The 19,253-nt window shown below is 42.7% G+C and overlaps 1 protein-coding gene across 4 annotated transcripts in view; it reads left to right on the forward strand.

Moving 5' to 3' along the window:
• The first annotated feature begins 3,415 nt into the window (after positions 1 to 3,415).
• The window catches only part of SRBD1 (S1 RNA binding domain 1), a 192,071-nt gene continuing 176,233 nt past the window's right edge, over positions 3,416 to 19,253 (forward strand). For 3 of the 4 annotated variants that reach the window (XM_004582781.3, XM_058667994.1, XM_058667995.1), the window contains exons 1-4: positions 3,416 to 3,469; positions 9,428 to 9,507; positions 12,294 to 12,489; positions 14,439 to 14,804. In XM_004582781.3, coding sequence (XP_004582838.2) covers positions 9,428 to 9,507; positions 12,294 to 12,489; positions 14,439 to 14,804 — 642 coding nt within the window. In that variant the 5' untranslated portion in view covers positions 3,416 to 3,469. Of the gene's footprint in view, positions 3,470 to 3,852; positions 3,974 to 9,427; positions 9,508 to 12,293; positions 12,490 to 14,438; positions 14,805 to 19,253 lie in introns of those variants that run through there. The other variant, XM_058667993.1, reaches the window with a different exon arrangement.

Here is a 19,253-nt window from a genome sequence, read left to right on the forward strand (position 1 = left end):
CTTTTTTTTTTTTTTTAACTGCTCCCAAACTATTGCATAGTCTTGGGTGGGCATCCAGATTACTCCAGGATGTGAGTCTACACCCATGAAGTTCTTACAGTTCAGTACTGGAGATCCAAAAGTAAACAACAGATTGAGGAAGGTCTGAGATAGAAGAGGCAGTTACAGTAGTGGGGCTTGCTTCATACTGATGTGGTTACAAACTTCCCTTGACAGCTTGCACTGGGAGTGGCTCTTTGTACAGTCTTAACCTGCATTTCGGGTAGGCCATCACCTACATATTTTAATTTTAGAGAACCCTGTCCCAGATTTTACTTTTTTTCAGGTGTCTGATGTATAAAAATCTTACTAGGTTATTTATTTTAGCTCAAAAATCCTGTTTCTTGCCCTGATGAAAGATAAATATTGCTGCTGGGAGAGAGGAGACTCAAGCGGCCAACTATGCTGGCACCTCCTATTCTCCTTTTCATTGTGTAGTGTGGTTTCTACCTGCATAACTCAATCCTTGAATCTAGTCTTGTTTGGGTCTATCTTCTATGATTGTATCTAGATTACCTCAGTCACATTTATAAATTCCTTTAGGATAGGAATATGTCAAAACACTTTGCTGAAATCCAGCCTGATCCTTACAACCTTCACCTTACATTTATCTGGTGAAGTATTAAATGTTGGTGAATAGTAAACAATAAATTATCATTGTTGACTTTTATAATCTTTCTACTCTTCTAATCTTGGACTATAATGTGTTCTCTATTATTCATTCAGGATTCTAAATCATGGAGCAGATTGTGATTGTAGCAGATAGTCTTATGCCTTCTGGAACCATTGTACAAGGCAACACTTGGCAAATAAGGAAGGGGAAAAAATCTCTGAACAATCTTTGGAGTGACAACGATCAATGCCCTTTCACAGATCATTTCAGCATCTCATGGGCTCTTCAGTTCTGAGTCTCTGGAAATGAGTCATCAGCATCGGGGGTTTGGTGTCTGGCAGGCGAGAATTCTACCATTGAACAATCCATGCACTGGGGGTTTGGTGTCTGAAGGTCTAATCTAGACTAACAGTTCCTCCCCTTCCCAATTACTCAATCTAATTTCACTGGTTGTTTTGTAAGCTTAAAGTGTAGTATGCATGGTAAAATGTACAATATAAAAAACCATTTTTCATTTCTACTGAGAACTGATTTTGAGTAAATAGTAAATACTTGTTGGGAAGACTTTTTTCTAGTTCTTAAAATTATTTATAGGCTCGGCATGGTAGCCTAGCGGCTGAAGTTCTCGTCTCACACATGTGCTGGGATTCCATTTGGCCGCTGGTTCTACTCCCGGTTGTCCCGCTTCCCATCCAGCTCCCTGCTTGTGGCCTGGGAAAGCAGTTGAGGACAACCCAAAGCCTTGGGACCCTACACCCGCGTGGGAAATCCAGAAGAGGCTCCGGGCTCCTGACTTCGGATTGGCTCGGCTCCAGCCGTGGTGGCCGCTTGGGGAGTGAATCAACCGGTGGAACATCTTTTTCTCTGTCTCCCCTCCTCTCTGTATATCTGACTTTGTAATAAAAATAAAATCTAAAAAAATTATGTATTTATTTAAAAGGTAGAATGACACAGACAGAAGGAAAAAGATTGAGAATGAATGGGGTGATGGAGTGTGAGTAGAGGAAGTACGATGCGGAGGAAAGCTATATTCCATCCATTGGTTTACTTCCTAAATACTCACCACAAGCAGGGCTGGGCCAGACCCAAACCAGGAGCCAAGAACCCCATCTGGATTTTCATGTGAGTGGAAGGAACCCAATTACGTGGATCCCCATGTGCAGCCTCCCAGGGCTATTAGCAAGAAGCTTGGACATAGTGCTGAGCAGCCAGTACTCCAACTAGCAGTCTGATAAGAGATGTAGGCATTCTAATGAAAAGTTTAACCTGCTATCCTACAGCACTGGTCCCCTGTATAATTTCATCCTTGTTTAAAAACAAAACAAAACAAAAAGATGAAGTGGAGTTCTGGGAATGAAGTGGGGCTCAGGTCAGGGTTAGGCCTGATTAAAATAAAAAGCAGAGCTACTCTGTGCTTTGTGAGAAGGGGAATGGAAATGCTGGACCTGCAGAAAGGTCCACTTAGGATACTAGCCTACAAGGAATGAAGTCACAGAACTTTCCAAGAATCTGGCAATGAAATGGGATAGAGTTTTCCCATTCTTGCCCAAAAAGGACAGGCTGCTGGGACTGTAAAGTGGACACCAGGGGGTCTTGTTGGCATGAGGTCTTGCCACATTTTCAGCCTCAAGTGGCAATTGCTCTAAGAAAGCCTTTATTTACTTGTGAGAAGAACAGGAGACAGTAGGAAGATACAGTTCTCTGAGGAAGCTGCCTGCCTCTCTGAGATGCAGTTTGTCAGAGCTTTCACAGTGTGGGCTAGAGGGTCCACAATAGAGCAGAAGAGGGAGACGGTCTCTCCTTCTCATGAAATGTGACAAAAATCTTCATGCTTCTTACTTTATGTATTTAGAAAATGGTGGCAATCCCCTGCTCTACGTGAATTTAGTACTATAACGAGGAAACTTCAGCTTAGTTGAAGATCTTACTCAAACTTATTTCTCACAGCTTTTAACTGTTCCTTGGTTGTAGCAGTCCATCCTCTCAAACTACGGGGAATGCCCCTTTCTGGAATATTCTATGAAAAACCACGTTCAACAGAGTTCAGATTTTCCACTCATCTTCCAGCGTGTGTGTGTGTGGGGGGGGCTTGACTCAACTCTCCATTTGCCTATATCCTACACTCTCAGTTACAGGACTTGTCATTGCTTCAAGTAAATTAATTCAGTACTGATCCCTGACACGTGCCGGGCATTTTAATAGGAAAGTGGTGGTGGGACTGAGAGGGAGAGACAGAAACAGCCCACAGACATAGACCGATCTGTCCAAGTCTAGGAAGTCCCTGAGAGGACCAGATTTTTTCGAATTGGTGACCAAGCTGCCTGAGAGACCAATCTGAGGCACTGATGCTGGCTGAAGTCTCCTCTTAAGGCAGAGCCCATCGAGGGGCTGAAGGGGGGTGCAGCGGGCAATATTTGGACATCACCACAAGACTGGCGTGAAACCCTTAAACCAGGCATTAGGAAATAAAACACGCCAGAAACACCCTACTTCACAATAAATAATTCCATGAAAAGAAACATCCTGAACTGAAAGAAAAACGGGAAAGACTCACGATTCCAAATTCCCCGCTCCACCTCCTCCGAGAGCCGAGGAGAGAGCTCCGCCCGAGACCAGCCCAGGGGAAGCGCTCGCCCCCGCATTCGCTTCCTGACACCGATCCGCTCTGCGCGAGTCCATCTCGGCTCCGCCCTCGCCCACCTTAGCTACTCCGCAGGAGCGCTAGGCGGGACTTCCGGCGTTTGAAAAACTTCCGGCGGGACCCGGAAGGTTCCGTGACCCCCGGGCTCCGGGTCCACCGAGACGTCGCGCGGGAAGGTGAGCTTTCGCGCCCTCCTCGGCGACCGTCCTCCCGGCTCCGGTGTTCCCGGGGCCGCTTTACCACAGTCGGAGCGTGCGTTTGGGGAGAAGCACACCCCGAAGTTTCATGCTTAGTGTCCGCTGTCCGTGCTCGTATTCTCAGCCCACACCCAGGGAACATTCCTCACTGCTTCGTGGCAGCCGCCCATCTTTTGTCAGACTGCGGCAGCTCTTAGCGCTCAGGGGGAAACCTAGGGTTGTTATTACACCACCGAGATCCGGAATCGGGCAGGACAGCACCCTTTTCCCCGGAGTCCTCTGCGTTTCTAGCAGTGTGCTACGTTTCTAGGAAAGCTATGAACGGCAGCTTTTCCTCCCACCTCCCCCGCGACGTGTCGTTAATGCGACAGGTGTGGAATGGGAAACAACCTGCCTTGGTGTTAAGTCTAGTCCTGTGTGGTGTCTGTTTCCGTGAATCATTCCACTTCGTTTGATCTCAGGCTCTTCTCATTCATAAAAAAGGTAACGGCGGGACTCTCCGAGGCTCCAGCTCTTGGGTGTTTGGTTTGCATGCTTTAGATATCCATTCCTGCTCACATTCCAAGTCTTTTGTGGGTGCTTCATGGGAGAGGTTTTTTTAGGTGCCTCTGAGGGAATTGTGCCTTTTGCTATCCTTGAGTTTTTAGATTACTGTTCAACTTCATTATTAGTGCAGTTCCTTTCATCCTCGCCCCCCTAGTTCGCTTGCTGTATTTCGTCTGAGTAATCTCATGGCAATCACTAAATGATTGATTTGGGATTTTCATATATGCATGGATAATGATATTTTGGGAGGAGGGAAAATCCCAGTCATCAAAAATTACCTGCCTCTTGTTCCAGAAAGCATTGAGTGCCTTGCAAAGCATTGCCTAGGAATGATGACAGTTGAGTGTGCTTTTCTGTTTAGCGGCTGTGTTTGTGTGATTCTTATGTTTGTCCGATTGGTTATAGCCCAGCTATTAAGTTCCAAGCTCTGTGTGATGGGATAATGTATAAGTATTTCCTGTTTTCATGGTGTTTACCACCCAAACAAAGGGGGATAGGCACAGTAAATCAGTCAATACAATAATAGCTTATGTTATGTACCACTGTATAATGGAAGTTGGACTTTTAAAAATTTTTTACTGATTTTTTAAGTGATTGAAGGAGAGACAGAGAATTGTCTTCCATCTAGAGGTTCCCTTCCCAAATGGCCACATCAGTAATATCCGTGCCTGGCGGAAGCCAAGAACTGGGAAGTCCATTGGCTACTCCACCTTGCATGGCAGGGGCTCGAGAGCTTGGGCTGTCTTACATTGCTTTCTCAGTGCAGTAGCAGGAAGCTGGGTCTGAAGCGGTGCAGCCAGGGCTTGAATCAGTGCTCTGATTTGGAATGCTGTTGCCCTCAGTGGCAGCTTAATCCTTGTATACCTTATCGGGTATAGTAAATAGATTGTTTTTCAAGTGTAACTGAGAAGCCCATTTTATGTTGAAGAATGTTGAGTTCTGAACAGTAAGCCAGCTGATGATCAGGGGGGAGAATGCTCCAGGGAGTGTGAACCTGAGGTGGGAAAGAATTTTGTTTGTTACAGGATCTTAGTAGAACACAGGAGTTTTTTGTTTTTTTTTTTAAAGATTTATTCATTTTACTACAAAGTCAGATACACAGAGAGGACAGAGAGGAAGACCTTCTGTTTGATGATTCACTCCCCAAGTGACCGCAACGGCCGGTGCTGCGCTGATCCGAAGCCGGGAACCAGGAACCTCTTCTGGGTCTCTCACGCGGGAGCAGGGTCCTAAGCATTGGGCCGTCCTCGACTGCCTTCCCGGGCCACAAGCAGGGAGCTGGATGGGAAGTGGAGCTGCCAGGATTAGAACCGGCGCCCATATGGGATCCCATATGGGATCCCGGGTATTCAAGTTGAGGACTTTAGCTGCTAGGCCACGGCTGCCGGGCCTGAACACAGGAGTTGTAACAAATGGTGAATGTGGTTTGAGTGGCAAGCATTATTCCTGTAGGGCAGTTTTGAAGCCTGAGCTAAGACGTGATTTGATTCTAAGTGAAGGATGGTGTGGGAAGTGACTGAGTGCTTCTTAAAGCATTTTCCAAATGATCTTTTAGATTGATAAATGGAGGATGGGTTGTAAGGGTGAGAGGAAGAAGGTGGGGGCAGTGAAGAGTCTGTTGTCTCATCCAGGTGAAAGATGGGGGGACTGCTGTGCAGTGAATGTGTTCCCTGCCCAAAGTTCATATGCTAGAAACTTAATCCCTGAATTCCTGCCATTGCTGGTCTGTGGAGATGAGGCATTTGGAAGGTGCTTAGAGTTTGGTGAGATCATGGGGTGGGGTCCCAGGTTGGGGTTAGTGCCTTTATAGGTTGAGGGAGAGACCTGAACTCCACGAACCCTTTCTCTTGGCGTACAATATTTGGCAAGAAGGTTTTCAGGGGATCTGGCCACTCAGGCTCCCCAGCCACCCAGAGCTGTATGAAATGAATTTCTTTATATATTCCTCACTCTGTGGTATTCTGTTATAGCAAAAGGAAAATGTGTTTAGACAGATGCTAATGATCCTTTGGAGATTGTGGAGATGTAAGACATTTTGTAGAAAGAATTTACGCACTTACTAATGGAATGGTTGTGGGAGATGAAAGCAAACTGGATATGCAATGTTGTGGCTTAGCAAATGGCACTTTTGAGGATGATGGATATGTGCATTATGTTCATTGTGGTGTGTTTGTGTGTGTGTGTGTGTGTGTGTGTGTGTGAGAGAGAGAGAGAGAACTTATCCAATTTGTAGGCTTTAAAGACATACAGTGCTATCCCCTGTCATTTACACCTTAATGAAGCTGTTAAAAGGATTTTCAAGGTTCTGTCTTAGCAAATAAACGGTTGGTAGTGCTGTTCAGTGAGAAGGGAAAGACTGGGTTAAGGATGAATTCTGTGACAAGAAGTGGTTTCTGGGAATTCCGTTGTGGATATGTTATATTTTAGGTAGCTATGAGGCATCTGAATAGCTTCAGAGGCAAGCAGTTTGTTAGGTAAATCTGAATCTAAAGACAAGATGGAAATGGATAAAATTTTAGTTAATTAGCAAGTTTTATGATGTGGAGTAGGAAGCTGTGGGAGGAATGGCTACAGGAAATCAGGCCATAGGAGCATTGGCCTTTACATTACAATTTTTATACTCCTGGGTCTGTGTTTGCCATTGTTTTAAAGAAATAATTCTGGGACCAGCTCAGTGGCTCAACTACTGGCAAATCCTTTCCTAAGAAGTTCTAGAATTGGGCCTGGCGCAAAGGCTCAGTAGCTAAATCCTTCGCTTAAATATACCAGGATCCGTTATGGGCGCTGATTTGTGTGTTAGTTATTCCAGTTCCCATCCAGCTCCCTGCTTGTGCCCTGGGAAAGCAGTAGGGGATGGCCCAAAGCCTTGGGACCCTGCACCCATGTGGCAGACTCAGAAGAAGCTCTTGGGTCCTGGCTTCGGTTTGGCTTTGCTCTGGCCATTGTAGCCCTTTGGGAAATGAACCAGAGGCTGGAAGATCTTTCTCTTTGTTTCTCCGTCTGTGAATCTGGCTTTCCTATAAAAAAAAATAATAAAAAAATTAATAATTCCTATTGCCAGTTTCTATATATACTTTCTTTTCAAAAGATTTATTCAGAAGGCAGAATTACAGAGAAATAAATACACACACACACACAGACACACAGATCTTCCATCTCTTGAGTCATTTCCTAAATGACTTAAATGACCAAGGCTGATCCAGACTAAAGCCAGTAACTTGTAGCTTCCAGGGGCCTGAATACTTGGGCCATTTTCCATTTTTTTTTTTCCTCAGGCACATTAGCAGGGAGCCAGATCAGAAGTGAAGCAGTTGGGTCTTAAATTGATTGCCATTTAGTGTAGCTGGTACAACTGTTACTATGCCACAACACTGACCCTCTATGTGCTCTTTATGTATTTTATTTGTTTTTACAGATTTATTTATTTATTTAATTGGAAAGGCAGATATACAAAGAAAAGGAGATACAGAAGAAAACATCTTCCATCCTCTGGTTCACTCCTCAGTTGGCAGCAACAGCCAGAGTTGAGCCCATCCAAAGCCAGGAGACAGGAACTTCCTCTGGGTCTCCCACATGAGTGCAGGGTCCTAAAGCTTTGGGCCATGCTCTGCTGCTTTCCCAGGCTACAAACAGCTGAAAGTGAAGTGGGGCAGCCGGGACATGTACTGGCGACCATATGGGATTCTGGTGTATGCAAGGCAAGGATTTAACCACTAGGCTATTGCGCCAGTCCCTGCAGCTTGCTTTCCCTTCCATCTTCTGAGCAAGCGCTCCCTGCCCAGGTTTGCTTTTCTTGATGCAGCTAGCTGGTCTGGTGGAAGAGCAGGTTTCATTTGGTGACAACCTCGTCTGTGTTTCTCCACCAGACACTACCTCCTCCTGGAAGTGAGTGCTAAAACCAGAGCAATCGTAGTATCCAACTGGCCTAGGAATTTGGATTCTAAACATGTCAGAGTTTAATGTGGTTTTTATGACTTTGCACATATTCTTTAGGTAATTAATCTTACCAGCTGAAGTAAATTCCTTTACTTCCTGTTGCCTTATATCTAAATTGTTTTAGATGTGAGCCTTTGAATTGGTGAATATTTTCAGTTGCTAGGTGATTAATCAGTTTACTTACACACACACAGTCATAATTTTTCTCAATAGTGTGTGTCAGGCTGTTTTTTTTTTTAAGATTTATTTATTTTTATTGGGAAGGCAGATTTATAGAGGAGAGACAAGAATTTTTATCTGCTGCTTCATTTCCCTAGTGGCCCCAACAGTGGGAGCTGAGCTGATCAGAAACCAGGAGCCAGGAGCCAGGAGCTTCTTCTGGGTCTCCCACATGGGTGCTGAATGTCAAGGTTTTGGGCCTTCTTCAACTGCTTTCCCAGGCCACAAGCTGGGAGCTGGATGGAAAGTGAACAGTTAGGACATGAACTGGTGCCCATAAGGGATCCTGGTGTATGCAGAGAGGACCTCCACCAATAGGCTACTGCACCAGGCCATTAAATATGATATATGTTTAATATTTAACTATTATTAGGGAAAGTTTCTGTTACTTTAGGAGTAGCCTGACTCTAACTCAATCATTTATCATGATTTTCCAGCTTTGCATCATGGTGTCTATATTGTAAGAAGATACAGAAGGGATAAGATACTTCTTTTGAGATATGGTTTAATAAAGGACTTTATAATTTACTGTCTAATAGTACCACTATCACGTAATGTTTGAGGAATACTGTAGCATATAGTTCTGGAAAGTTAACAATTGTCATACTGTAGGAACCTATCATTTTAAGAGGTAGTCCACACCCATAGGGCTTTTGAAGCCATTAGAAGATTTGTGTGTAGACCTCCGGTCCTTTTCCTCTTAATAGCATTTACTAGCAGTAGAGCTGTTGAAGTGTTTGTTTTTGTTGTTGATGCTGCTATTTTTAAATGTTTCTTTCCTTTTAATTTATTTAATTGATATAATTTTTATTTTTCATAATACAATTCCATAGGCTGAGGTATTTCCCCTCCTGTCCTCTAAATGTTTAATTTCATTTACTTGAAAGTCAGAGCATACACAGAGATAGACATAAGGAGATCTTCGGTCTGTTGGTTTGCTGTCCAGAAGCTTGCAACAGCCAGGGCTGAGTTTGGTCAAAGGCAGGATCCCTGAACTCTGTTCAACCTCCTGTGTGCATGGCAGGGGCTGACCCACTTGAGCCATCAGCTGCTGCTTTTCAGGGTGCTTCAGCAGAAACTGATTGGTAGTGGAGGTCCTGCGACGATATGGGCTTGTCTATTGGAGCTTAACCTGTTGTGGCACGATGCCCACCCCCTGGAATGTTAGTTTTGAGTAGCCAGATAAAGTGCCGAGACTATTCAAGCCATGTTGATTTCATGTTCCATTTCTTTCAGATGTCATCATTGCCAAGAAGAGCAAAAGTGCAGGCCCAGACTGTGACATTCAAAGATGAATTTTCTTCCTCCTCTGAGTTGTAAGCATATTGATTTAATATGATCGTAGGAAAGTGATGAGTATTTTATGGAGTAATGTGTTTATCGTTTAAATGGAATGGATCTTTTTTTTTTTATTCATTCAGGCATTGAATATTTGTTGAACTCATACTGTGCCCCAGGTCCTGTCTGATGTTAGTAATAGAGTGTTGAATAAAGAGAAAGAAATCGAATCCATGTGTAATGTAAGATTTGCAGATTATTAGCTTCATAAGAGCAGGGAGGTTTTTTTTTTTTTTTGAGCAGGAAGTTTTTAATATTGCTTTTAATTAGGATTTCTTAACCCGTGCACTATTGATGTTGTGTGCAGGATAATTCTTTATTCTGAGGACTGTCCTGTGCTTGTAATTCATTTGGCAACATCTCTGGCCTCTACCTATTAGATACCAGCCGTAAACCTCTCTCTACTTTCCTCCCCCCAACCCATTTCTGTTTACCTAGACACTGGGGAAAGGATGTATGAAGTTGTTACCTGTTTTGAATCACTGTGCTCTGAAGTTATTTGTAAGTGAGTGGCTGATTAATACCAGAGAGTAATAAAGCAGAGTAAGGCATGGGAGAGCATGATAGTTGATTTAGGCTGGGGACATCTTATATAGAGTAGTCAGGAATTTTTCTTGGAGATTTGACAAGCAATGTAGATAAAATTTGGGAATGTAACTTATAAAGATGGTATTGTAAGTAGAGAAAGCTGCAGGTGAAAAGACCCTGAGGCAGGAATGAATTTGATATGTTCTTGGGGCATCAACAAGAGTAGTGTAGCCAGTCCTGGGTCATTAACGCAGAGAGTGATAGGAAATGAGATTGGATTGGGGAAGATCTAATAGGGTGTTTCAGAGTGTTAGGATTTTATGTGAAGTAGAAACCACTGGAATATAGTAGGCATGGATGTGACATCATCTGATTTACATTGATTTTTTTTGTTGATCCTACAGAATGAGAATGGAGGCAGGAAGAGTGAATTAAGAAGGCCATTTTAGAAGCCTAGTGGTGAAAATGTTGAGAAATGGTTTAATCTGGAGTATATTTTGAAGGTAGAGTAGATGGGTCGAGCAGCTTGGTTGGATTTAGGGTGTGAAGGAAATTGGCACTTTGGGAAGGTTGGAAGAGGAAGGAGTGTAAGTGTGATGCAATCGCGAGCTCTGTTTTGGACTTGGTAAAGTCAAGGTGATTGCCAGACGAAGTGGATATGCGAAGTCCTGAATATAAGAAATGTAAAACTGTTTCTTTTACTGAGCCCTAGGAGAAGAAAAGTGAGCTGGCAAGAGAGCATGGAGAGGAGAGGGCTGAGGACTAAGCCTTGGGAATTCCCACAATGGAAGGTTGAGGAGAGGGGGAAGGGAACAAAGGAACTAAGGAGAAGCTGCAGGAAGTAGAAGGAAAGCAAGGAAAGCTGGGTGAAGGACATACGCCAAGGGGTGAGCACCAGATGTTGGCAGAAACTGATGTAAGATTGGGAATAGAGTTGACCGACTGCCAGAGCCCCTCATGATACCTGTGCTTGTGTTTTCCTCATAATAACTAAAAACACCTTCCTCTTGACAAAGTAGTAAATAAGGTTAGTCTGGACATTGGTTTTCTAGATGAGTATAGGTGGGACCCTGATTTCCCTAGATCCTTTTTTTTAGATTTATTTATTTTTATGGGAAAAAAGATGAGATTTACAGAAAAGGACCGAAAGATCTTCCATGCCCTGGTTCACTCCCCAAATAGCTAAAGTGACAGGAGCTGAGTGGAACCAAAGCCAGAAGCTTCTTCTGGGTCTCCCACGTGGGTGCAGGGTCCCGAGGCTTTGGGCCTTCCTCCATGGCTTTTCTAGGCCACATCTAGATCCTTTAGGCCACATCTAGATCTTTTTGATTTCAATGCTGTTGTGTTAGATCATCTTGCGATTTTTCTCTTTGTCTTTTGCTTGTTTTTGGGCTTAGCATCCACCTCTCAGTAGTGCTCACTTGGAGAATATCACTGGTTTGACCTGCTGAAATTCTGTTCTCCCACAACTTAGCCAAAAGTTATCCAGTCATGTTTTTCCTGCAGGTGGAACTTAAAACACCAAACCCCAGATATTTATTCATTAGTTTTCTGTGAAAGAAATGGTCTTCCTTTCTATCAATATTGACTTACTACATTAGGATAGAAATAGGATCAATCAGGTTGGCAGTGGTGTGATACTTCCTTCACAGGTCTCTGCTGTTTCTGTCAATCCAGTCCTTGATTGGTGGAAAAGTGCTATAGCTGCACCTGATTTAGTTTAATCAAGAAAGCAATCCATTCTATAAAAGAAAGAAAGGGACTAATAATAGCAGTTGGAGGATTTTGGTACTGACTTGTATAATTTAGAGTCTTTCCCAGAGAAGTTTCCTTCTTCATTCATAGATTTGGCTAACTTAATACATTAAATACATTGATTATCATTTAGGAACAAATTTAGACACTTTTCGCTGTTAATTTTGAATGTTCTTAAGCTAACACTTATTGTGATATGACATGACTTGGTAAATTACTTAAGATAATAAATTATTTCCCATGTGTTGAAAGTATGCACATGTGTGTGTAGATTAACTGAGAAGAGAAATCAGTCTTGCACATTTTGTAGTGATCCTTATTGTTTCAATTTTTACCAACCACTGTTCTTAGTCATATGCTTATCATTCTATTTTATGTAGACATCTCCTGCCTTCCGTTTTCCAAAAAGCACTTACCTCTTTTTTATTGAAAATATTTGGTTTCATTTTTACTGGAAATTCTTCTGTTAATTTATTCCTAGATTGTCAGACTCTGAAGATGACAAGGAAGATAGCATCTGGGAGCCCCAAAAGAAAGTCCACAGGATCTGTAAAAAGCCCATTGCGAAGGAACCCAAGAAACCCAAGGAACCCAAGGAACCCAAAGAACCCAAACCAAAGAGAGTGCCTCGGGCAAAGAAGAACACATCCAAAGATGTGGCTGTCAAGGAGGAGCTGGTAGGTAAATAGCTGTATAAGGGGGAGTGCTGGACCATCTTGACTGATCACATTGCTATTTTCTGCTATTGTGTAGGTTGTTCTTTTTTTTCTTAAGATTTATTTATTTTTATTACAAAATCAGATATACAAAGAAGAGGAGAGATAGAGGAGGATCTTCCATCCAATGATTCATTCCCCAAGTGAGCCGCAACGGCCGGTGCTGTTCCGATCTGATGCCGGGAACCAGGAACTTCCTCCAGGTCTCCCACGTGGGTGCAGGGTCCCAAAGCATTGGGCCGTCCTTGATTGCTTTCCCAGGCCACAAGCAGGGAGCTGGTTGCAAAGTGGAGCTGCCGGGATTAGAACCGGTACCCATATGGGATCCCGGGGCGTTCAAGGCGAGGACTTTAGCCACTAGGCCATGCTGCCGGGCCCAATTGTATATGTTGTTCTAACAATTTTCTGCTTATTGTTTGCTTACTCTGGGGCTTCTACTCCAAAGGGAACTCACTTTGAGAATGGCTTCATCAGTGGCTTCACTGGTACTCTGTCCTAGAATTATGCTTCTCCTTTGCCAAGAAGGCAACCAGTCAGGTTTTTACCATTAGGAAGAACTTAAAGTAGGACAACTACATAAACAGTAGAACATGCCAGATGGTGGTATACTCTGCCGTGGGTGTACTATTTACAGTCCCATCCACTGTATTTTGTCTGCTTCACATTTCTTTTCCTAGGAAGTAGTTCGTTTCTGGCAATAGTGGTAATGATGTGAGTATTTGCAAGTGTTTTGAGTGCTTATTGTTAGGCAACATGATCAACTTTTCACTTGCATGATCTTCCTTAATCCTTCCAAAGACTATTGAGTAATTGCTGTTATTCTTTTAGATGAGGATTCTAGGCAAAATATAATGACTTGTTCATGGTACACAGATAATAAATGATAGAACTGAGTTTTTTAAGTCAAGAATGAGATTTTGTCAGCGTTTCAGGAACCAGTGTATTTCCTTTTTTTTTTTTTTTTTTGAGTTGATCAAAGTTTTCTTTTCTTTCTTTTTTTTTTGGTGGGGGACTTCACTTTTTTTTTTTTATTACTGAATAGTATTCCATAGCATGTATGTTCCACATTTTCTTAACCAGTATATTTCTCATGGGTGTTTTTGTATCAGTAATGCTCATAAGAATGATGTCTGCTATCGGAGTACTCCTTCAAAAATTAATGCTGTGAAGTAATTATCACAAGGACTTTGAAATTTTTATAGCTAGCAGTTTTTCTCCTTGTAGGCTGAACTAAGTAGTGGTTGCTTAATAATCAGGAATTTGATGAGTGTGGAATCATGAAATTTATTCATTCACTCATTTGGATTGAAAATGCTCACTGTGGTTTAGCTACTGTGTTTCTGCTAATGACAGTTGAATATTTTCTTTCCTTATAATGTTTATTATTTTTGAAAGGAAAAGATGGAGAAAGGGTAAGAGAAAGTGTGAGAGAGAGAGAGAGAGCTCCTCCACTTGCAGCTTCATCCCCAAATGGTTACAAAGGCTGGGGCTTGGTCGTTATGAAGCCAGGAGCTTAGAATCCCGTCTGATCTACCACAAGGGTGCAGGGCCCAGGTGCTTAGGTTGTCTTCCACTGCTCTCGCAGGCACATTAGGAGGAGTGGGATCAGAAGTGGAGCAGAGTCCATGTGGGATGCCGGTAGAACAGTTTAATCATGGTGTCCTCTCAAAGCCACACATTGCCCTTCTGCCTTGCTTTCTGTCCCCTTCTCATCTCTGACTCCTGACAAGGTTTGAACTGTTCTGAAAAATTATATGCATGTAACGTAGGGTATGTAAGTGAGTAGATAACACAGCATAACTTTGTGGTGATTCTTCCAAGACTTTGTGTATATGATTAACTTGTTCCTTATTCCAGGGTGATTGGTTCTTATTTCCTAATTCTCTTATGTTCTCTCTGTGGTTTCACAGAATAGTTCTGTGGCTATTGCTGATGTTAATGTAGAAAACAGGAAAAATAAATTGGATACTGCCGGGACTCTCAAAACAGCAAAGACGAAGCAGATTTCAGCTCAGAGGACCAAGAAGTTGAAAGTTGAAGAAACCAACAAAGCCAGTGACTTAGAGGGTGTTAATAACAGGACAGAGACTCCATCCACAAGCACCGTATGGGAAGGTACCTGCAAAAAGGAGGAGAATGAAGATGACTTTACATTCGGCCAGTCCCCTTTAAAGAAAATGAAGACTGAAACGTGTCCTCAGGGGCAGCCTGTCAAGTTTCCAGCAAATGCCAATAGTATCAAAGAGGAGGTGGGCATGAACTGGGACATTGTACAGGTATGTGCTGCCTTTCGGGCCTGGGAGTTGATTACCTTTTGACTAGCGTAGGAGTTCTGCTGACTAAGGTGAGATCTTAGGCTGTGAGATAAGTCTAGGTATGTGTTTGAAAAGGTGTTTCATTGACCATACCCTGTGTCGATAGAGTACATCAACAAATTGAACCCTCAAAGGTACCTTTTTAAGTTTTGGCAAATGAATAGGTTATTGGCCATTCGTGCATCTGTGTAACCCTTAGTATAATAGAACATATGCTGAAAAAGATCTAACAATTTTTCAAAGGAAAATTCTATAAGAATTCCTGCTGGAGGTGTCATAAAATGGCTTGTGAGCCGTAGTTCTCAATCTTTGGCTGTCCTGACACATATGGAGACCATTTCAGCCTTCCCTGTGGCTTCAGCCTGTCAGGGTGGGTGGGGTGACCTCCTTTCCTCTGGCTTGTCCCGTGGTGAGTCTGCTGTGTCCTCCTTTTCTTGCTCTGAATTGTTGCTGCAGAAACTGGAGCCTCTTCTGGATGCTAACGCTGCTCCTCAGTCTGCGACTGCTTATGTGCATTACCTTTCTTTAGGGCTGTCTTTGTGCCTAATCTGCCTTTTCCATTACCTATTTATTTAAGAATTTCACTGGGGATTTCTTTTTAAGAGTTATTTTATTTTTACTGGAGAATTAGATATACAAAGAGGAGGAGAGACAGAGAGGAAGATCTTCTGTCCGATGATTCACTCCCCAAGTGGCCACAATGGCCGGAGCTGTGCCAGTTTGGAGCCAGGAGCCTCTTCTGGGTCTCCTACACAGGTACAGGGTCCCAAGGCTTCGGGCCATCTTTGACTGCTTTCCCAGGCACAAGCAGGGAGCTGGATGGGAAGCAGGGGCCACTGGGACACAAACTCGTGCCTATATGGGATTCTGGCCCATGCCAGGCAAGGACTTCAGCCTCCAGGCTACCGTGCTAGGCTGTCAGTGGTGATTTTTTATATACGTATATTTAATTTATGTGAGAGGCAATGTTACAGAGGGATGGGGAGTGATAGATATCTTCCAATCATTGACTCGTTTCTTGAATGTCCACACTGGCTGGGGCTGGGCCTGGTTTGAGATGCTTCATCTAGGTCTCCCATATGGTTGCTGGGCCCCAGGACCTGGATCATCTTCCCCTGGGTGGGTGGTGGAGCAGTTAGGACTTAAACTGGGCTGCACCAGTATTTTTTTATTCTTGATTTTACTTTTCTCTAACTCACTAAAGCAAACAATGTTGCCTTTCGTTTTTGCTTCTGAATTAAATTTAAATGGTCCAGGAAAGGATACTGTAGAAGCAATATAATTGGGCTTCTTTATTTGCCTTCTTAGGATTTCTGTATTATTATTTTTATCTGCTTATGGTTCTTGGACCACCTATTTCAGATTCAACTTGAAGGCTTTTTTTTTTTTTTTAAATGATGCAGAGTCCTTGATCTTAAGCTAGACATCCGGGGCAAGGGACATGTCCCACCTCTGTTGCTTTGCTAGTGCTAACGCTCTTTAGCTATTTTCCCAACAGCCATAGATCTCCCTGTGGTAGCTGACAATTGTGCAGGAGAAAGGGAGACAGGTTTAAACGTCTGTGGAGTCTTGGATCTCTGAGATCGTAGTTAATTCAGGAGTTACTTATAGTTCAGTCAGGATTTGCTTTATGACACTTAGCTATACACCCCATCCCTATCTTTGTCACTGAGAAAGATGAACATAGACCTGCGTTAGCCTTTTGTCTCTAGGTTATAAGCAATAGAAACTTACTTCTAGTGATCTTAAGCAGAAGAGTTTATTGTCAGGTTCCTGGGACCTTTCAGAGGACAAAAGAGGCAGACTTTGATCTGGTTTTCAAAAGACTTGCCTCAGGAATTGGAAAATGGTGAGGACTCACAGAAGGTACTTCCAGTTTTCTCTTTCTCCCTGGGAGTCTTAGAATCATTTATTTCTGCTTTGAGTTATTGGATATAGTATTTTCTTAGTAGATTTCTCTGTTTGTTTCTAGAGAAGGCAACATGATAGCTCCACATTTTATTTGCCACTGGTTTCATTAGTTGTGTGAACTGACCTGTTCATTGTGCGTTTTAATTCCAAATTTCAGGGAGAGAGACTGATTCCACAGAACTTGGACAGGTATCTTTTGAGCTGCTGTGTGCAGCGCAGAGGCCTCATTGTATTGTAGTAAAGGGATTGCCAAGACTGCATCTGTATTTATGTGTAGGTGTGGTAGTGGCAGTGGTGGGATTTTGAGAGAGGAGGATGTTTGTGGCCCACCTGACAATGGCTACTTATAGGTCCAGCTTCAGAATGTAAATTCATAAATATCTGAATAAGGATTACTGTCACTTAAAGATTTATATAGCTTCTGCTTTTTATCGTTGCCATTGTACCTTACAGCATTTATTTACAGATAATTGACAGGGGATAATACCTGCCATTTATTCATAGAAGACTCATGTCTTTACTGTACTGAGCACTCACTCTTGCATATTTTTATTCATTATCATGATGTAGTATTAGAAATAATTGACACTCCAAAACTTGTTTTTAGCTCAAATTAGAACAGAATGCACTTTTCTTTGTATGGTAAGAACTAAAGAGAGACCATCTTTTTTTAAAAGATGAATTTTTATTTGAAAGGCAGACTTACAAAGAGAAGGAGAACCAGAGAGAGATCTTCCACCTGTTGGTTCACTCTCCAAATGGCTGCAACAGCTGGAGCTGAACCTATCTGAAATAAGGAGCTTCTTCCAGGTCTCCCATGTGGCTGCAGGGGCCCAAGGACCTGAGCCATTCTCTGCTGCTTTCCTGAACCACAAGCAGGGAGCTGAATTGGAAATGGAGCAGCTGGGGCGTGAATCTACAAGGGATGCTTGCACGGCATGTAGAGGCTTAGTTTACAATGTCTCCGCACTGGACCCACGAGAAACCATGTTAAAGATAAAAATTACTGAAAATTGACTCAAGGTAACTTTACTCTAAAGGTATAGCTAAACCTCTTTTCAGAGTTTTGAGAGAATAAAGCTTGTCTGAAGTGAGTTCTGTACAGACAGTAAAGTACCAGCTAAGCAAAGCCTTTTGGAAAATGGTTCTCAGAGAGAGAGAGAGAGAGAGAGAGAGAGAGAGAGATAAGATTGCCTGCTGTGTAGAATGAGCAGAACGTAACTGGTGAGGGAGGTGCTCAGGCAGTGGGATGCAAGTGGCAGAAGCTCCATTAAGGAGCCAACAGCAGGGCTGTGCATTGTTTTGTTCTGGGTATAACAGATGGAAAATATGCTTGTGTGTCCTTTCAACTTCACACAGCCTGTTTCCTCTTTATGAGCAGTTACTCGAGACTGCTGGAAGCCTGTTCCCTGGATCTCTGGTTGCTCGCAACCCACAAGCTGGGTGAAGTGATTGCTCCACCTCCCGCCTGTGCTCAGTATTCTAATGGCAGCTTCTCCAGGTCACTTAGAGAAATTGCCTCGGAATCTGTTCTGCATGAATTTACTGTGTTTGGGTTCTTTTCATATAACCAGATACAATCACCCTTCCCTAACTTTAGCTTCACTTTATAGACAATTCTTGTAGTATATATGAGTTGTGTTTGCTAATTTTTATAACCGCTGAAAGAGGAGACACTGATTTTTTTTTTTTTTTTTAAGCAAGTGACCAGATGAAGGGATATGAGGAGAGAGAGGCAGACAGACTGCTCTTATCTGCTGTTACATTTTGGCTGCAATAGTTGGGGCTGGGCTGCGAGCTAGAAACTAAGTCTAGATCTACAGGTGACAAGAAGAACCCAGTTATTCTAATCATAACTAGTGTCTCCCAAGGTTTGAATTGGTGAGAAGCTAGAATTTGGAGCTGGGAATTCAACCCAGGAATTCCTGTATGGAACATGTGTGTCTAAACTGCTAGGCAAATGCCCACTCTCAGGAGACACTTTAAAGAAAACAAAATAATGTTATTTTGAAGTTTTTGTATTCCTGCTTCCAGGAATGGTTGAGAACCATGCATGTATTGGAAGAACAGGAGACTGAGAAGAGAGTCAGTTCCATGAAAACCATTTAGATAAGGGCAACATTGACAAATGCTTATAGTATGTATATTACCCATATATATGTATGTATATATATTTATACACATATACATACACATATGTACATATGTGTATTTGTGTATATGTACATACACACATATGTTTATGTGATTTGCTTTATGTATTTAAAAGGCAGGGTTAGATAATATTCCGTCTGATTGTTCATTTCTCAGATGGCTGCAATGGCTATAGTTGGGCTAGGGAAACTGAAACTCCATCTTGGTCTTCTACATAGGTGATGGGGCCCAGATACTTGGGCCATCTTCTGCTGCTTTTCCCAGGGACATTAGTAGGTTGCTAGATTGGAATGAAAGCAATGAGGATTTGAAAGTGCCTGCATATGTAATGCCAGTGTTACAGGG

The sequence above is a fragment of the Ochotona princeps genome, chromosome 8 (genome assembly GCF_030435755.1).
Source record: "Ochotona princeps isolate mOchPri1 chromosome 8, mOchPri1.hap1, whole genome shotgun sequence".
Classification (NCBI taxonomy): domain Eukaryota; kingdom Metazoa; phylum Chordata; class Mammalia; order Lagomorpha; family Ochotonidae; genus Ochotona; species Ochotona princeps.